Source organism: Gossypium raimondii, chromosome 8 (genome assembly GCF_025698545.1).
Source record: "Gossypium raimondii isolate GPD5lz chromosome 8, ASM2569854v1, whole genome shotgun sequence".
NCBI lineage: Eukaryota > Viridiplantae > Streptophyta > Magnoliopsida > Malvales > Malvaceae > Gossypium > Gossypium raimondii.
Window position 1 is genome coordinate 7,994,266 of NC_068572.1, and position 20,017 is coordinate 8,014,282.

The 20,017-nt window shown below is 36.5% G+C and overlaps 1 protein-coding gene across 1 annotated transcript; it reads left to right on the forward strand.

Annotated features, from left to right (window-relative positions):
- Window positions 1-10,818: 10,818 nt before the first annotated feature.
- LOC128042991 (uncharacterized) lies at window positions 10,819-11,316 on the forward strand. The gene has a single exon (XM_052634766.1). It carries the CDS (start codon window positions 10,819-10,821, stop codon window positions 11,314-11,316), a length of 498 nt encoding a protein of 165 aa, XP_052490726.1.
- The last annotated feature ends 8,701 nt before the right edge of the window (window positions 11,317-20,017 follow it).

A 20,017-nucleotide genomic window follows, 5' to 3' on the forward strand; every position in this document is an offset into this window, starting at 1 on the left:
AGAATGAAAACAACGCAGCAAAGAGCAAACCAATGGGGGGTTTTTCTATTTTATTTTTGTTTTTATTTTTTTTGATTCGATTTTTTGGGTTCTTTATCGAATACAGATATAAGAACCGAAAAATGCCTGTAAAAAATTTACGATTGAATACACACATTCAGAATACAAAAGAAAAAATATCAAGAGGTGATTTCCCAGTTTTTTCTTCTTTTCCATTTTGCTGGTTACCAGATTGATTTCTTTTATTTCTTTTTCTGTTTTTTATGTTCATGAGTCCTTGGTTATAAGAGAAATAATCGAAAGAAGGTGAGGACGTACCTGGCAGTGCGATCTTGGCTCTCTCCGTCGTCATCGGAGCATGGGCTAGGATCGGGGACTGTTCAAGGGTGTTGTATATCGAGCGGCGCAAGAACTATTGGGTTCCCTTTAGGTTTTGAAAGTGAGGAGCTCTTTAGGTTTAGGCCTTTATAGCTCGGTTTTGAAATGTCGCCGGATAGAGTCAATGTAATGGCTTTGAAACAGCAGCGTTCTAAGAGGCCGAACCCGAGGGGTGACCCGATCCAAATGGTCTATTTGTTCGATGGGTCCTGGCATGTTTATGGAGTTGCAATTTGATCTTTTTATCTGTTTGTAATTTGTACTTCATATTTTGTTTTATTTTCATTTAGATCCAAATCAAACGGTGCCGTTTCTGTGAATTGATTCGAATTATCATGATGTTTGCGTATAATTACTGATTTAGTCCTTCAATTTTGAAGCAGTTTTTTTAACTCAATACTAATCTATTTTTCTTTCTTAAAATTCAATTTTTTTTAAATTATAACCAATTCTATTTTTATATATTATAGTATTTAATATTCTTTATAATATTTGCTTTGATAGTATTTTAATTTATATTTTAAAAGTGCAATAAAAATATCATTTTAGTTTGTACTTTGTATTTTAAATTCATTATACACCAATGTTTTGAGTCTATTGTATATATATTTTATTTTATTTTTTCTATATTGTTATTTTAATTTTGTTTAAGATTGGATTTGAGTTTTGTTGATCATGGTTCTTGATTTTAAAATGTTTATGTATTTAATTTTGTTTTTAAACTCTTTTAAATAAATCAATTTTATTAATTCATTATTTTTAATATTATTTTAATATTGGCTTAATATAATTTTTAAACTAATTATTAGAATAACTTCTAAGATATGATACATTATTCTTCTAAATTATTATCCGCATGATTTAAATTTATTAACATTATTTTAAATTCTTTTTTACCTATGTTTTTTGGTTAATTCGATATATTATTATGTATGACATTATTTTTAATATATGTGTTTATAAAATATATTATAATTTGTGACTTATAAATTTTTATTCTACGTTTTAAAATTTTATTCATTTATATTATTTTGGTTGGTTTATTTGTGATTAAATTATTTTTGTATTAATTATTCTCATTATGTTATTTGTAAGATTGATTATTAGTTTATTTGATTATAAATGTTAATGCATTATATGTTTGGGTGCTCCAAATTGTAGAATTAGTTTTCTATTCATCATTTGCTTTGTATATTGTTATTCAATTATATTGTTTGTAAGAATTGCATTCCATTAAGACATTATAATCGTTTTATTTCAAAATTCCTAAAAATAAGGCTTGGTGTTTAATAATTTCTAGAGAATTGTGCCGTAACTTACTGGGCTTCAATTCTTCTCAATGAATTTATATCATCAAGTATCCATTTTATTTAGACCATACAATTTTAAAATAAAATCCTTTAGATTTCAAAATGTGGGATCCTAACTTACTGGATATGACATTTTGTTATCTTGATTTTAAAATAAAGGCAATGTTTGATGTTTTGGAATTTCGAGAAATTGAGCCCTAACTTACTGGATTCTAATTTCTCGTTTGACTTAAATGACCAAATAACCTTCTCAAAATCCATGAATTTTAAAATTTAAAAATTAAAAAGACATACTTAATTTTGACGATTGAATTGTTGCACCCTAACTCACTGAGTGCGGCAATTTATTTCGTCAAAATAAGCGCGTCTTATTATTCAATTTAGTTTATTCAAACTTAAACTTCAAAAGATCGTATTTTAAAACCTTTTCAAAATTTCGACCCTAAGACATTAAACAATCAATTTGGTACCAATTTTGGGCGTTACGAGGGTGCTAATCCTTCCTCGTGCGTAACCAACTCCCGAACTTGTTTTCTCAAATTTTGCAGGCCAACATCATTTTTAATGGTGAACCGATCACACCTCGATAAAAGATCGGCGGTGACTCCCATTTTCATTTTCAAAGTCGATCCCCGTTTTTCAAAATAAAAAAATGGTTTCGACAGCTTGGCGACTCCACTGGGGACCTTTTAGAGAGTCAAGCCGTAAAATTGATTGTTTTTTTGTCTTAGTGTCAAAAATTAAAAATTTGATTTGAAAATTACGATCTTCTCTTTGCATTTGCTTGCATGATTACTGTAAATTGAGCTCTTTACTTTGGCATCATATTGCATAAAGACTGTTGGTCTTACCCTTCTAAGTGGGAGTGAGAAGCTACTCCTTCGTGAGGTTTTCACCTCCGTGCAGGATAATGGATCACTTTCGGGATACATCCGTACCTATGTCTTCGTGAGATCTTTATCTCCATTCAGCCATAGGGAAATGTATTCCCCTGAACTGAAATCGGTCTATATGAGCCTATAATGGGTGAAGATCGAGGAATCTGCTGGTTCAGGTACCTTGACTTTAGAACCAAACCCCATATAGCTGACTTAGGAAGACCAACCTGGTTAGAATTATTCCAACCTCTAGTGATTACCCGGATAGGTGCTTGATTTTCTTATACTTGCTTTGAATTGTTGCGGTGTTATACTGACTTGTTTATGTTTTGTTGATATGTTTCATGTCATTGCATATTCCAAGGAGTGTCGATTCAAGTTCAGTTACTAAATTAGAAAATTGTCATGGCAAATGAATTTCTTAATAAAGTGAAAGATAATGCCATTGTTCGTATATGGTCAGAGAAAGTGCAATTGGAAAAGGGAGACAGTCTAGCTAAGGATTATGTGTCAGAACTATGAGACTACACTCGTATTAGTGTGACACAAAATAACCTTCAAGAGTTAAAGGAGATATGGGATAGTTGGACTGACAAGGCCAGGCAGTTGTTCTATTCTAATTATGGAGATCTGATGTATTTGTTGGACATCAAGGTGGATGAGCAATTGTTTTGGGCCCTTGCTTAATATTGGAATCCAACATATAGTTGTTTCACTTTTGGCAAGGTAGATCTGGTGCCTAAGGTGGAGGAATATATGGCTTTATTACATTGTCCAAGGCTTCAAGTAGATAAAGCATATTCTAAAGCTGTGTATGTCTCGGCATTATGGAAGAAATTGATGAATATTACTTGAACGAGCGAGCAGTGGATCACGACCAAGATCAAGCAGAAGGGTGAGTGTAAATGTATTCCATGGAAGAATTTGAGAGACTTGATTTTAGCGCATCCGGATGGGAAAAAGAAGGTCGATGTGTTTGCTTTGAGTATTTATGGGTTAGTGATCTTCTCTAGGGCACTAGGGTATGTTTACGATGCAGTTTCAGATCTTTTTGATCAGTTGGGTAAAGGGGTCACGCCTGTTCCTGCGATTTTGGCTGAAACATTTAGATATTTGAATGCGTGTAGGCGGGCTGGCGAAGGCAGATTTATAGGTTGTGCACAATTGTTGATAGCTTGGTTCCATAGTCATTTCTGGAAGGTTGACAAAGTTTCGTATTAGGTTTTCTCATGCATTACTCCCCGTTAAAAGAGATAGTGGCTACCCCCAGAAAGGACGACATATTAGAAGAAAATTGGATAGCAATTCTGCAAATCTTCAAGAGGATGATGTGGAGTGGAGAGCTCCTTGGTTGATTCTTGATAGAATTCTCTACCGTTGTGGAAGCTTTGACTGGGTTCCGTTGCTTGGGATTTGGGGACCCATCGGATATGCACCTTTGCTGGTCCTAAGGCAATACAATTCAAGACAGTTTGTGCTGGCAACGTATGGTTTATCTCAACGTGAGTTCTCGTGCCGAGGAGACAATTATAAGAAAAAGGTAAAAGAAATTTCTCAGGCTTGGAATTAGGTTCACAGGATGAAAAGGCTAGCTGTGGGTTCGATGACAACTCCAGAGTACGATGAGTGGCGACGTAAAAGAATTAATGATAACATTCCGGAGTTAAACTTGGAGAGTGTTCGACCAATGGAAGAGTATCTACAAGTGATCTCATCAGAGTTGGAGATTATAAAACAAGATTTTGAAAAGAGGAATTTAGAACTTGAAAAGAAAATAGAGCGGTTGGAAGAAGAGAAGATGCATTTGAGGCTAGACATTGACGTCCAAAAATTAGAAGCTGAAAAATTAAAGAAGGGGAAGAATAAAGTAGAGGAGGATCTGGATAGCTTAAAGACGGACTACAAAAGGTTACGAGTATCAATGAGAACTGCTGGGCTGGGAAAGACTTCAGAGCAGTGGCGACAGGAGATCCAGGAAGAAAGAAACAAAGCCAATCGGTGGGAAAGAAAGTCCCGGGAGACTCAAGTTCAGAAAGAGACCTTAGAGCGGCAAGTGTTAGACACTCAAAACTATCAAGCGGACTTGAAAGCTAGAATAGTGGAACTCGAGAGATCACTTCCTGCATATAGAAGTCATAATTCTGTAGTGGAATTAAAGACAAGTCTGTGCAAGAGTGAAGAAATGAAAATGAGGATAGAAGAATTGGAGTACGTATTACACGGCTGTAGACAACGGATCGAATTCTTGGAAGGAAATGAAGAGCGTTGGAGGGAGCAACTTCATCATTCGCAGAATCAAATTTAGAACAGAGATTACATTATGGGCAGGGCTATTGCTCAGATTCGGGAGGTAGCTGATCATCTGCAAACAATGGCAATTCAGGCTGACATTTTAAGTGTAAAGTATGAACTAGAATCGGATCGGGGTCGGGAGTTAGCTTCATTGTTGAAAGAAGTTAGAGCTCTGAGCATTAGGGCAAAGCGATATCTGTAATCCATTTTAAGTAAAGAATTTTGTTTATCAATAAAGTTTCCTAAAAAGAAATTGAATCAGAATTGACGCTCTTTTTTGCATTCATTTCATGCATTTGCATTACATGTCATCATATGCATTCAAGATTATTACAAAGGGTTTTAATTGGTTAAAATTGTGCTTCAGTTAATATGGAAACAAGCAAAAATTCATCAACCAAACATCGTTACGGTACCCGCGCTAAGTCAAAAATTATGGACCAAAGGTGGGAAAAGTTAGATCGACTTCAGAAGGAGATGCAAGATCAGTTGCAGATACAAATGAAAGATCAAATGGAAAGGATTCAGCATGACATGACACAAAAGATGCAGGAGTCTCAAAATGACCTGATGACTAAGTTGATAAGGGGAAAGGTCCTGTGATTATTAATGAATAAGAAAACAATGACGAACCACTTTATCCTCCAGGTTTTACGCCTCTGCATGCGCAAGTTCAGACTGAGCTACATCCGCGAAGACCTTCTATTTTTATTAAGTCGCAGCAGTTTCAAGGTAGTGCCTCAATACCGATGAACTTTTAGGCCGGATCAGGTTCTAATCCAGGTGAGAACCTGAATAATATAGCTGTCCCAAATTTTGATGAGGTAGCCGAGAAGGATAAAGCGAATGAAGAATTTCCAAAACAGTTTGAGGAAAAAAGGATAAAGCTATCATGAAATGGATGCAAAAGATTTGAGTTTAGTCCTGGACTTGGTGCTTCCTTAAAAATTTAAGATGCCAAAATTCGAGAAGTATAGTGGGACAAGTTGCCCCGAAGCCCATATTACTATGTTCTATAGGAGAATGACGGGGTATATTAATAATAATCAATTATTAATACATTGTTTTCAGGAAATTCTTACAGGAGCGGTGTCTAAATGGTATAACCAGTTGAGCCGGGCCAAAATCAGCACTTGGAGGGATTTGAGGGAGGCTTTTATGAGACAGTACAGTCATGTATCTGAAATAATACCTGGTAGAATCACTTTGTAGAACTTGGAAAAGAAATCAAACAAAAGTTTTAGACAGTATGCACAGAGGTGGAGAGAGATTACAGTTCAAGTTCAACCACCACTTTTGGAAAAAGAAATGACAATACTTTTCAGCAACACATTGAAGGCGCCGTTTATCACGTACATGTTAGGAAGTGCCTCAAAGATCTTTTCGGATATAATCATGAATGACGAAATGATTGAACATGCTATTAAAAGTGGAAAAATAGATGGTGGGGAGAATAATCGAAGGCCAGTTCCAAAGAAAAGAGAAAGTGAAGTGAACAACGTGAATGCATGCATCAAATCAATTACAGTGAATCAGCCAAGGAAACAAGTATCGGGAATGAGGCAAAATACAGAGAAGCCCTAGTTCACTCACATTTCAATGACATATAAAGAGTTGTATCAGAATTTATTTAATGCACATGTTGCTGCTCCTCATTACTTGAGTCCTCTACAACCCCCGTATCCAAAATGGTATGACACGAACGCGAAATGTGATTATCATGCGGGAATTTCAGGACACTCAGTAGAAAATTGTACTGCTTTCAAGAAGGTAGTGGAATGACTTATCAAATTGGGTGTTGTCAAATTTGATGACTCACCCAACACAGAAAGTCCGTTGCCCAATCATGATGATAAGGGAGTGAATATGTTGAGCGAAGGTACGGGGGAAGAAGTCAAGACTGACATCGCTGAAGTAAAAACTCCATTGAAACGGGTATGGAAAGAGATGGCAAAAAGAGGGTTAGTTATTTCAAATTTGGAGGAAGGGTATGAGATGGGAAATTATTGTGAATTCCACCATAAAACAGGGCACGAAATCCAAGAATGTGAAGGATTCAGGGCTTTGGTTCAAAGTATGATGGATAACAAGGAAATGAAGTTCTATGAGGAAACAGAGGAAGAAAGAAGCATATGCACGTCGGAATCAACAACGAAGATTTCAAAAATAAATCATCCTGTGGTCATTATTTCGCACCCTAAAAATAGTGAATCTAAGGTCCAGGTAACACCAAAAATTGTAATCCATAAGCCGTCAAATTTCTCATATAAAGATAGTAAAATGGTTACGTGGAAGTATGGATGAAATGTGACAATCTCAGGAAAAGAGGTTGAGAGAATTCAAGAAAGGGGTTCTTATACGCGCAACGGGAAGCGATATGATACTCCAGTAGAATTGCCAAGAGATAAGAATTTGATGGTAGAATAAAGGAAAGGGAAAGCAGTGGAGGTTGAGCCGTTGGTTAATGAACCAATAAAAGAAGAAGAAGCAAAAGAGTTTCTGAAGTTTTTGAAACACAGTGAATACAGTGTTGTGGAGCAACTGCACAAACAACTAGCCCGCATTTCTGTATTAGCTTTACTCCTAAGTTCAGAAGTACATCGAAGTGCGCTGATGAAAGTACTAAATGAAACATATGTGGCCGAGGAGATCTTAGTGAATAAACTAGATCGCTTGGTCAACAATATAAGTGCTGACAATTTTATCTTCTTAAATGATGATGAAATACCGTCGGGAGGAAGGGGTTCTACCAAAGCTCTACACATTACTACCCAATGTCAGGGGGACACATTACCGGGGGTTTTGATCGATAATGGATCCGCATTGAACGTATTACCTTTGACCACTCTTAATCGATTACTTGTGGATAGTTCACATATGAAACCCTGCCAGAATATAGTAAGGGCATTTGATGGAACATAAAGAAGGGTTATAGGAAGAATTGAAATAACATTAAGAATTGGCCCAACTACTTATGAGGTGGACTTTTTAGTAATGGATATTAAGCCTTCCTACAATTATTTATTGGGGAGACCGTGGATACACTCGGTAGGGGCAGTACCTTTATCGTTACATCAGAAGGTGAAGCTAATATCAGAGGGTCGATTGGTAACAATAGGTGCAGAGGAGGATATTATTGCGATGGTAACGGGTGATGCACCTTATGTAGAGACCAATGATGAGGCAGTGGAATGTTCTTTCTGGTCCTTGGAATTTGTGAACGCAACGTTTATCACTGAAGGAAATAGGATCCGGGTACCAAAGATATCCAAGGCTACTGAGATGGGTTTACAGTTGATGGTAGGAAGAGGAGCTTCGCCAGGGAAAGGGTTGGGAAAATACCTTCAAGGAAGGATTGAAGCACCCATGCTGAAGGAAAAGTTTGATCGTTTTTGCTTAGGTTAGAAGCCAGATATGAAACAAAAGAGAAAAGAAGTGGAGAAAAGATAGGAGAGAAGAAGGGCACGTTTAAGCGGAGAGGAAGTCAAGTGGGAGCCTTTGACCTTCCCCCACATATCTAAATCCTTTGTGTCGGGTGGGTTTATTTACCCTGAGCGAGGGGTGTCCAGAAGGGAAGGCATTGAAGAGACGTTGGAAAATGTTAATATCAATGCTATAGAGACAGCTGAAAGAAAGACCTTGTTGGAGATTTGCCCTTACGAACCTGAGAGCGAGCTAAACAATTGGAGTGCGAAAGAAATACCTGTAGTCTTTAGAGCTTATTCAGAGTAATGTTCAAAACATTCTTGTTGTTTTTAGCCTAAGAATGATAAGAAATCCTTTGTGAAATAGGCTTAAGTCTGAATATCATTATTCTAATAAAATACGTCTTTGCATTCATTTCGAGCAATTTTTCTTTTATTCTTTCCAGGCAAGTAAATATTTTCCATTTGATTGATTGTCTTCCAAATGATTTTTTTCATTTTATTTATAACCTGAATGTACAAATAATTATTCATAAATTTATATATTTTTGTAAATTCTTTGGTGCATCCCCATAGGTCCTCGGATATCAATGACATGAGTGATGTTGTTTCAAACACGGAGTTTCTTTTTGAGAAAGACATGTGTTTGGAAGGATCTCATGACTTTGAAAACGACGAAGACTGTGATGTATCTTTGGACTTGTTGAGAATGGTGGAACAAGAGGATAAACAAATCCTACCTCATAAGGAATCATTAGAAATTGTGAGCCTAGAAGAAGGAAAATAGGTGAAAATTGGAACTGATATCACTGCAAAGACAAAACATGACCTCATCGAGTTACTCCGAGAGTTCAAAGATGTTTTCGCATGGTCATACCAGGATATTCCAAGGCTAAATACTAGCATTGTGGTACATCGTTTACCTATAAAAGAATATTGTAAACCAGTTCAGCAGAAGCTTAGAAGAATGAGACCCGATATTGTGTTGAAAATAAAAGAGGAAGTCAAAAAGCAGTTCGATGCTGGATTCTTACAAGAGGTCAAATATTCAGAATGGGTAGCAAACATCATCCCTATTCCCAAAAAGGATGGAAAGGTATGGATGTGCATGGATTATAAGGATTTGAACAAGGCTAGCCCAAAAGACAATTTTCCGTTGCCACACATTGATACTTTGGTAGATAACACAACTGGCTACTCATTATTTTCTTTCATGGACGGCTTTTGTGGATACAATCAAATAAAGATGCATCCTGAAGATATGAGGAAAAGCACATTCATTACCCTATGGGGAACATTTTGTTACAAAGTAATGCCCTTTGGATTGAAGAATGGGGGAGCAATGTATCAAAGGGCAATGGTCACCCTGTTTCATGACGTGATGCATAAAGAAATTGAGATCTATGTTGATGATATGATGGCAAAATCTAGAACTGAAGAAGATCATCTCTGAGTCTTGAGGAAATTATTCTTAAGATTGAGAAAATTTCAGCTCAAGCTCAACCCAGCAAAATGTATATTTGGAGCTAGATCAGGGAAGTTGTTGGGCTTCAAAGTCAGTAGGAAACGGATTGAGATTGACCCGGATAAAGTTAAAGCAATACGAGATCTGCCTCCTCTAAGCCCTCAGAAAGAGGTCCGAGGTTTTCTAGGAAGGTTGAACTACATTGCTCGGTTCATTTCACAATTGACTGAAAAATGCGATCCAGTATTTCGTATTCTAAAGAAACATAATCCGAGAGAATGGGATGAGGAATGTCAGAAAGCATTTGACAAGATAAAGCAATACTTGGCTAGTGCTCCAATACTATCATCGCCTAGTCCAGACAGGCCATTGGTATTGTATCTAACGGTGTTTGACAATTCCATGGGGTGCGTCTTGGGCCAACATGACGAAACAAGAAAGAAAGAAAGAGCAATATACTATCTCAGCAAGAAATTCACTGATTGTGAAATGAGGTACTCGTCCATTGAAAAGTTGTGTTGTGCTTTAATTTGGACAATTCGAAGACTAAGGTAATACTTGTTGTATCATACAACTTGGCTGATTTCAAAGTTTGATCCTTTAAAGTACATGATGGAATCAACTGCTTTAAATGGGAGAATGGCTAGATGGAAAATTCTGCTCTCTGAATTTGACATAATATATGTAAGTCAGAAGGCTATAAAAGGAAGTGCAATAGCTAATTTTCTAGCTAGCAGAGCCTTGGAAGACTATAAGTCTTTAAACTTCGATTTTCTAAATGAGGACTTACTGTATGTGGGAAACACTGAAGAAAACCCTCGAATAGACCACATATGGAAGTTAAATTTCGATGGAGCTTCGAATGCTCTGGGTAATGGAATTGGGGCAGTCTTGGTATCCCCAAGTGGAAATCATTATCCTGTCGCTAGCAAGTTAGACTTCGATTGCACAAATAATATGGTCGAATATGAAGCATGTATTATGGGTATTCGTGCGGCCATTGAACGTAAAATCCAAGTGCTAAAAGTGTATAGAGATTCCACATTGGTGATATACCAAATTAAAGGATAATGGGAAACCGAGACCCTAAGTTGATCAATTATAAAGAGCTGGTTCTTGAATTGATTGACGAGTTTGATGACATTACTTTCTGTTATCTCCCACGACATGAAAACCAGATGGCTGACGCACTGGCTACTCTAGCCTCGATGATTAAGGTGAACAAGTTAGAAATCATGAAGCCTATTCAGATGAGCATATATGAAGTTCCGGCTCATTGCTACAATATTGAAGAGGAGGGAAAAGATGATCACCCTTGGTATCAGAGTATACTACAATATGTGAAAAATCAAAAATATCCTGATCAAGCGACAGAAAATGACAAAAGAACACTGAGAAGAATAGCCATTGAATATGTCTTAGATGGGGAAGTGCTGTATAAGAGAGGGAAAGACCAAGTGATGTTAAGATGTGTAGATGTCGTGGAGGCTAGGAAGATCTTGGAAGAAGTCCGTGAGGGTATTTGCGAACCCATGCAAATGGTTTTACAATGGCCAGACAGATCATGAGATTTGGATACTATTGGTCTACTATGGAAAGGGATTGTATTAGCTATGCCAAGAAGTGTCATCAATGTCAAATTTATGGAGATAAGATACATGTACCTCCCTCACCTCTGCACGTTATGACTGCTCCATGACCGTTCTCCATGTGGGGCATGGATGTCATTGGGCCAATATCACGGAAGGCTTCGAAAGGGCATCGTTTCATCTTTGTGGTCATCGATTACTTTACCAAATGGGTGGAAGCTGCTTTATATGCAAATGTCACGAAACTGGTGGTTAGTAAATTCTTGAAAAAGGAGATCATTTGTCGATATGGAATGCTTGAAAGAATCATATCTGACAATGCATTGAATTTGAATAATAACACAATAGCGGAAGTTTCTAGTCAGTTCAAGATCAGTCACCATAACTCGTCGCCATATCGCCCAAAAATGAACGGTGCAGTGGAGGCGGCCAATAAGAATATTAAGAGAATTGTGGGAAAAATGACTAAAACCTACAAGGATTGACATGAAAAGCTATCATTTACTCTCTTAACTTACCGAACATCAATTAGGACCTCTACTGGGGCAACACCCTTTTCTCTAGTTTATGGGATGGAAGCTGTTTTACCCATTGAAGTGGAGATTCCTTCTCTTCGGGTATTAGCTGAATTGAAATTAGATGAAGTAGAATGGGTTCAGTCTCGATATGACCAGCTGAACTTAATAGAAGGGAAAAGGTTAAGAGCCATCCAACATGGTCATATGTATCAAAAACGGATGATGCGAGCCTATAACAAAAAGGTTCGTCTCAGAGAATTCCACGAAGGGGATCTGGTGTTGAAGAAAATTCTCCCTATACAAAAAGACTTTAGAGGAAAATGGATGCCAAATTGGGAGGGTCCTTATGTCGTAAAGAATGCCTTTTTTGGTGGAGCTTTGATTCTAAGTGAGATAGATGGAAAAAAACTTGCCAAATCCTGTAAACTCAAACTCAGTCAAGAAATACTTCACTTGAAGGAAAGGGATCAAAGTGAAAACCTGCAAAGGGCGCTTTGATTCCTAAAAAAAATGATGATGGAAAAGTAAAAATTGAGAGGCTAAGGGGAAAACCCGCAAAGGGCACCTTAGGCCAAAGGGGATTTGAGTTGAAAACCCGAAAAGGGCGGCTCAAATATTGATTAGAATGGGGCATGAAGTGATCAGAGTAACTTGTATCTTGATCAGAATGGGGCATGAAATGATTAGAGCAGCTTGTATCTTGATCAAATCGGGGCGTGTGGTAATCTTGCTATGCCTAAATCAACAGCAAGGGATAGGCGACATCTTGGGGCATCGACAAAGCACTGTAGATCTCCTAAACACATGTCAAACTCAGAATGGCCTTTAGAAAGTTTGTACAGAGAAGTTCAAGCTGTGATATCTGGGGCACTCAATTCTCCTATTATTTATATTGAATTTGTTGTTCTTGGAATACTTTTTTTCTTTTCCAAGATATACATTCCCAATCAACTTCTTTATTATCCTTCTTTACTATTTGTGATAATTTATTCATTTTGAGCTATGCCCAGAACTAACTTTATTCTTATCCATTATTATGATCATTTTTGCAAGCATGTTGCATTGGAATAATGATTAATAGACTAATAAAACTTTCATAAAGAAAGTTTTGCATATTACTCTGAAAAGTTTCTAAGTAATATAGGAACCTGAAACAGGACTATTGTTTAGAACACACCAAATTTAAAGGTTGAAAATTTGAGAAGGAAAAGTCTAAATTTGGACTTTCTCTTTGGATTTTGTTGTCAAATGCATTGATTGACAAGATGCCATAAACAAGCAAGCAATGATCACCAAGCAATAGGAAGAGGTTACCTCGGAGAAGAGAGCCTTCATTTGCGCATGAGTCTTTGGTACGACACCCTGGAAATGGTATAAGGGGACCAGAAAGATTAAGATCCTATATCCTTGAATTGTGATAAGAGAGGATTGTGATAAAAACCACATATATTTCTACCCTCGGGTTGCAGTGGGAGAATGATGGTACAATTTTTACGCCCCAATGGATTAAACTTTGAGATCTACAGTGGGGGGCAACCTGGCTAGATGTTTCTTCAGAAAAGTCGGTTAAGCAAAAAGGTTTGTAAGCACGTCAGTCACAAAGCCTTAATAAACTTCGAGTAATGACAAAGCGGAGTCATTCTCGAAAAAATAAAATTCTGCATTCATTCACACATGTCTAGTTAGGAGCATTTGATTCATTTTGATCATTCCACCCTAATCATTAGGCATAATTAGGTTCATTATACAGGTCGTGTTCCCCAGAGAACAGATCAGTGAAGAATTTCAGATCTTATCTCCCTGAGATTACAGCGGAGCAGATTGAAGCTAGTAATCCTATCTCCTTGAGATTACAGTGGAGTGGATTAAAATAAAGGATCTTATCTCTCTGAAGTTACAGTAGAGTAGATTGCATCAGGCCTTATCTCCCTGAGATTACAGTGGAATAGACCGAAGAATTTCAGATCTTATCTCCCTGAGATTACAGCGGAGCAGATTGAAGCTGGTAATCCTATCTCCCTGAGATTACAGTGGAGTGGATTAAAATAAAGGATCTTATCTCTCTGAAGTTACAGTAGAGCAGATTGTATCAGGTCTTATCTCCCTGAGATTACAGTGGAATAGACTGAAGAATTTCAGACCTTATCTCCTCAGGCGGTGCAGTGGAACAGATTAAAGCCACAACGGTGAATCTTGCTTCCCTGACATTGCAGCTAAAAGATTAAAGCTACAACAGCGAATCTTACTCCCCTGGCGGTGTAGTGGAACAGATTAAAGCCACAACAGTGAATCTTGCTTCCCTAACATTGCAGTTAATAAGATTAAAGCTACCGCAATGAATTTTACTTCCCAGGCGGTGCAGTGGAACAGATTGAAGCCACAATGGCGAATCTTGCTTCCCCGACACCACAATTAAGCAGATTAAAGTTACGAGTTACAAATCCTATCTCCCCGGTGTTGCGGTGGAGTGGATTGAAGCACCAAAGTCCAAGCACGACCAGGCAAAATTGGCCATTTCTAGAGTCTTTGCTCTGTCCCTGTTACACGACAACGGGCAAAGAGGGGCAGTTGTAATAGGCCCAATTTGCCCGGCCCGTTAGTAAAATAAAACCAAATGAAAAAACAAAATTTAAAAGTCCAATAAATAGTCCAATTACAATGGGCCAAATTCGGGTTGAAGCCCAGTCACTAAACTCGATTACAAACCCTAACCTGGTCCTACCCACCAAACCCAATTAACCCACTAGCCTAAAAGACCTTTAACCCACTGAGCCCAAAACGCAAAACAGGAGCAAGGAACCCTAGTAACTTTCAGTTCCCAACTCCGCAGTAGAAGCACCTCTTCACGCTCCCTCCGCACGTGACGAGACTCCGTACGCGCGAGCCCTCGTCTCCGTACACGCCACGTCCTCCGCCATACGCCAGGCCTGCAAACAGAATGAAAACAACGCAATAAAGAGCAAACCAATGGGGGTTTTTCTATTTTATTTTTGTTTTTATTTTTTTGATTCAATTTTTTGGGTTCTTTGTATAATACAGTTATAAGAACCGAAAAATGGCTATAAAAAATTTACGATTGAATACACACATTCAGAATACAAAAGAAATAATATCAAGAGGTGATTTCCCAGTTTTTTCTTCTTTTCCATTTTGCTGGTTACCAGATTGATTTCTTTTGTTTCTTTTTCTGTTTTTTATGTTCATTAGTCCTTGGTTATAAGAGAAATAATGGAAAGAAGGTGAGGACGTACCTGGCAGTGCGATCTTGGCTCTCTTTGTCGTCATCGGAGCACGGGCTAGGATCGGGGACTGTTCAAGGGTGCTGTATTACTATTTTGATTTGATACTTTTCCTGACATTAGGGGGAGAGAAATAATAATTTGTAATGAGTTAGGGGGAGAGTAATTTGAACTAGAAGTTTAGCAAGGATAACTTATTACAAGTTCCAAATATGAAAATTCTCATAAAAGAAAATAATAAATTTAGATGCTCATATAGTGAGGCAAGTGCTCTAAAAGAGACCCAAGACATAACTAATAAGTAAAATTCTTGAAGAGATTCTGTAACATCCCAAAAATCGGGCTAGAAGAAATTAAGTTGTGAAACCAAGAGTGGTTATCTCTCGATTTGTGAATTAAGATTTCAAAAATTTTGACAAGTTAATCTTATTCAGTGGTTTAGTGTTGTGTTTGTGTGTGAGAGGTTTTGGGTTTGAATCCTTTCTTTGAAATTTTTTACTACTTTTGTCTAAACTCCTATTCTTAAGCATCTAGAATAAATATTATTTTCACTCAGTTGATGGCAAGAATGAGTCTGCTGGTTCAATGGTTAAGCTTCTGTATACCCTGTGGTCCTGTGTTTGAGTCTATACGAAAACAATGAGAAGTTGTTTTTGTTATGCTGCCTTGTGAGTTAGTTTTTTTTTTTTTTTTTGAAATTAACTAAGTTTCTTTCAAAGGAAAATTTCCTCTCATTTTTACGTTTTTTTTGTTTTCCTTTCATTTTTCTCTCTATCGTTTCCTTTTCTTTTCTTCTTGGTTGGGATCTTCTTCCACCCTTAGTTTACTGTCAGAATCCTTTCGTATATGATATTCGAAGTTTCGTAACTGTTCAAGGGGACTGTTCAATGATATATGCACTACATTGTAAATGAATTGAATATTAGTACCCTGTAACACCCTATATCTGGTTGATCCAAAGTTTTAGCATATAGCAATAAATGTCTATCTTGCGTAGCGTTATCAGCCCAAAAGATTGTTTTGGCGAATATGTCTGGGTGTGTAGTAACCACCACAAGGGTAAGTAAGAATTAATTTACTAATGTTTTACCTTGTATTAAGGAGATGTCCATATTAAGGGATAAAATGGAAGCATGGGATGAGTATTCGCCAAAGGTATGGTATGCCTAGATTGTATGGAATACTGTGCTAGTTAGATTTTAAGTAATCTGGTTAGAAACAAACAGTATAGTTTAACTTGATAAGTTTGATTAAGGGAACTTATTTATATTTTTCTCTCAGAAATTGTAGGCCAATAATAAGGCAAGTTCTGATACGTATGACACTTGTTGAATTCGACTAAGCAATATGAGTCGTATTTATATCTAAAACCTTCTTTAAATTTAAATCTATCCTACCTCGATGATCTTGAGGCTAAGATTATTTTACTATCAGAAGTTACTTCGCATGAGGGTAAGTATTTCAGCTCTACATGTTAAGTTCCGAATGAGTAAATTTGTATTTGGTAACTGAACAGGGAAATTTTAAGTATATGGCTTCTACATGGGGTTGACAGTGATTTAAATGATTAGCAACTTGTACGTATAAGTGTATAAATAGTTTTCCTATGTCTTGTAAGAAGTGGTTGCAGCGGTCTCATGATGAAAGTTTAAACCTATAGTTCAAGCTACTATACGTGGGTGTCAGGTAAGTTCTATACTGACTGATGCATGTATACTGTTCATATTGTGAGTCACCTATAGAAAATTGATTGAACTATGGATCCTAAGTAATCAAGAGTATAGTATGTGATGATTGGTGTACGAGTATTGAAACATTGAAGTATGGTTGAATATGTATATGTCTGTAATGTATGCTATGAGATGTGTATTATGTTTGGGCATATGTTAGTGGGTTGAATATAGATTGTGTCAATGCATGAAGAGTCTGTCAAGGGAGTCTGTGTCTATTCACCTCAATGTGTCTAATGGAGCTCGTTGGACTGAAAACACGAATTCTGATATGAACTCTGATGAAAAAGTCCATGGCCATGGCATCCTTTAAATAAGAATTGTGGAACATTGGGGTTCTGAAAGTGTTCAGGACGATGATGGGAAAACCTCACATAATGTAAGTTTAGGGAAATCCATATTGTAAACACGACAGTTAAGAATAGCCCTTATGGCTAACTCTAGAACGAATAGCCTTTGTGGTGAACTCTGAAAAGAATAGTCTTTGTTGCAAACTCTGAAAGTTTGTGGCAATTTCTGAATAGATCGCCTTAGTGGTGTGTTCTATCTGATTGCTTGTATGGTGTATTTTGCTAAGTCTATGTGGCGTGAACTGTCAGGAATATCTAGTAAGTTACGAATCTAAATATCTGTCTCTATTGTAAGACTCGAATACGCCCTTCGACTTTGTCTTAAAATTTATTTTTCTAACTTGTAAAGATCTGTATCAATTCTGATGTAATAAGTTATTTATCGCATATTTTATTCTAAATTTTCAAATGCTAATTTTTTCTTTTCGAACTTCAAATAACAAGTTTTAAATAAATGATAAAATGTAAACTAATTTTGTTAGATGTTCTGTATTGACTAGTAACACCCGAGATCTAGACCCGGTGAATCGAGTCAAGTTGAGGGTGTTACATACCCTATTAATTTTTTTGGCTTTTTCAGATATAATTGACATGCCATAGGATTGGCTTGTGTACGGGATTACACGCTTATGCGTCAGGATGTACTTTACGTGCCAAGATGAACCTCGTGTCCCATATATACGCTTCATGCGCCAAGACGCACTTTGTGTGTCAAGATGCATTTTGCGTGCCAATATGCGCTTTGTGCACTAGGAAGCATTTTGTAGGAAAATATACACTTTATGTGCTAGTTTACTCTACTTCGTTTTATTTGATGATGCATCTTAGTGTTAGTTTGGTGTGTTGGTTGGACCCGTGTATACGTCTGAGTCTAAGTCACGTTAATAGGGGTGTAAATGATAAAGTTGATAAATAGTATTGAAATGAAATGATATATATGATCAAATATGTTTATATATGAGTTTGATAAAAAAAGTTTTTACTTAATGTTCAAACCAATTGAAAACGAGCCCTGGAGGCCAAATCGAATGCGGATGAGTCAAGAGACTCCAGGAATGAGTTGAATGGTATGATATCAAAGTAAATGATATGAGGGTGATGAAATATGAATTGTATATTTTTATTGGCATGTGGTAAAGATACATAAATGAGTACTTGATTTTTTGAATGATATTGAATTGATATGTATTGATTAATTGGTAACTGATAAGCAAGTTGGAGTTGGCAATATATGTTGTAATATCGAATAGGTTTTTTTGACATTGTTATAATTATGCTTATATATATTGAATGATAATAAATATGTTTGACACTTAAAAAAAGAGTTTGTTCAATTTTAAGTACATATATGCATGTATTGTATTGAAACATTTTGTTAATGCTTATGTGTTATATAGATAGATAGATAGATCTTGAATCATGAATCATGAATATACCACTGAGCCCTATTGCTCAACGTACGGTTTTTTTTCTCTGTGCGCAGGTATAGGAGATCTTTGAGAACAAGAGAAGTAGTTCCAACATCCAACTCAAAAAATTTCGTAAACTTCTATTTTTATTAGTATATGACATGTACCTAGTGTTTAAGCTAGTTTTGTATCACAAATCACCGGTTTTGAAAATTGGTTATTTGTGTTATCTTGAATTATCATTTTGGTACAATTTGGCATGAATACAATTGGTATGTTATTGAATTTGCTGTATTTTAATGTTTAGGTGTTATTCTAGGTAGCCCAAACTTTTACCAAGTTGGTCCTTTTGGAAATAGTGAGTCACGTCGCGATGATGAACTCCCAACGTCGCAACGAGATCAAACAAAGAGTTACATTGTGATGACGTATACTTAATGTCCTAACAAGCCTAGTCAATGAGTTGTGTCGTGATGAGGAAACCTGGAACTCGTGACACCAACCCAGTACTTTGAAATCTTTACAATTTGGTCCTAATTTGACCTCAGATTAACATTAGAGCTTTCGTAAGCTCATTTAAGACTTTGAAATGATTGTGTATTGCATCATATGATTATAATGCTCATAAATGAATGGTTAGTGGTGTCAATTGAAATTAATTTATTGTAGTTACTTTAACAACAAATGTTCCATCCTATAACTCATTCCTAACGATAGGGTCAGGTATAAGGGTGTTACACGATGGAAGTGACCACATCCGAATGGCACTTAGCTTGCCAGTTCAAAAACTTGCATTAATAACCTCCCTCCTTGGCAATTTTTTAAACAAGACCACAAAAAATAGGAAGCTAATAAGTAGAATAGCTTGCTCTTAGCACAATACTCATTCCATCATAATTAACTTAAAACATAATTATATAATTTTAACCGTCAATACTTGTCTAGAATTTGTATCAATAATCAAAATACTAGTTATATCTAAGTAAGATGCGAGTAAATAAAAGTGCACCAAGGTAAAGTCATCTAAATAACATTGGTATTCATAAGTCTTTCATATGTACAATTTTTTTTCAAAATATATATATAAAAGAAGATAAAATTGAAAATAACTCTCTTCAACTGATCAATAATCAAGCTTGCTTAACTCTACTTACTCATTTTGTTAAAAGCAAATACCAAAAGCTTCACTTCTTGGGTAAGTAAGTAGACCATTGTATAAGGTTATCTCTTAGTCTCGTATTTGTTGGATGACTTGAATTTCAGATTAGAGTTTGGCAATGACTCAGTTATGAGAATCAATGGAGGAAGAAATGTGATCAATCATTCTTCTATTGAACCTAACAAGGTTGCCCGAGGTGCCTACGGAAGTAGGCAATTCAATTACCACTTTAAGTGCTTCTACTTTAGGTTATTGCTCTTCCTCAACAGGTTGGT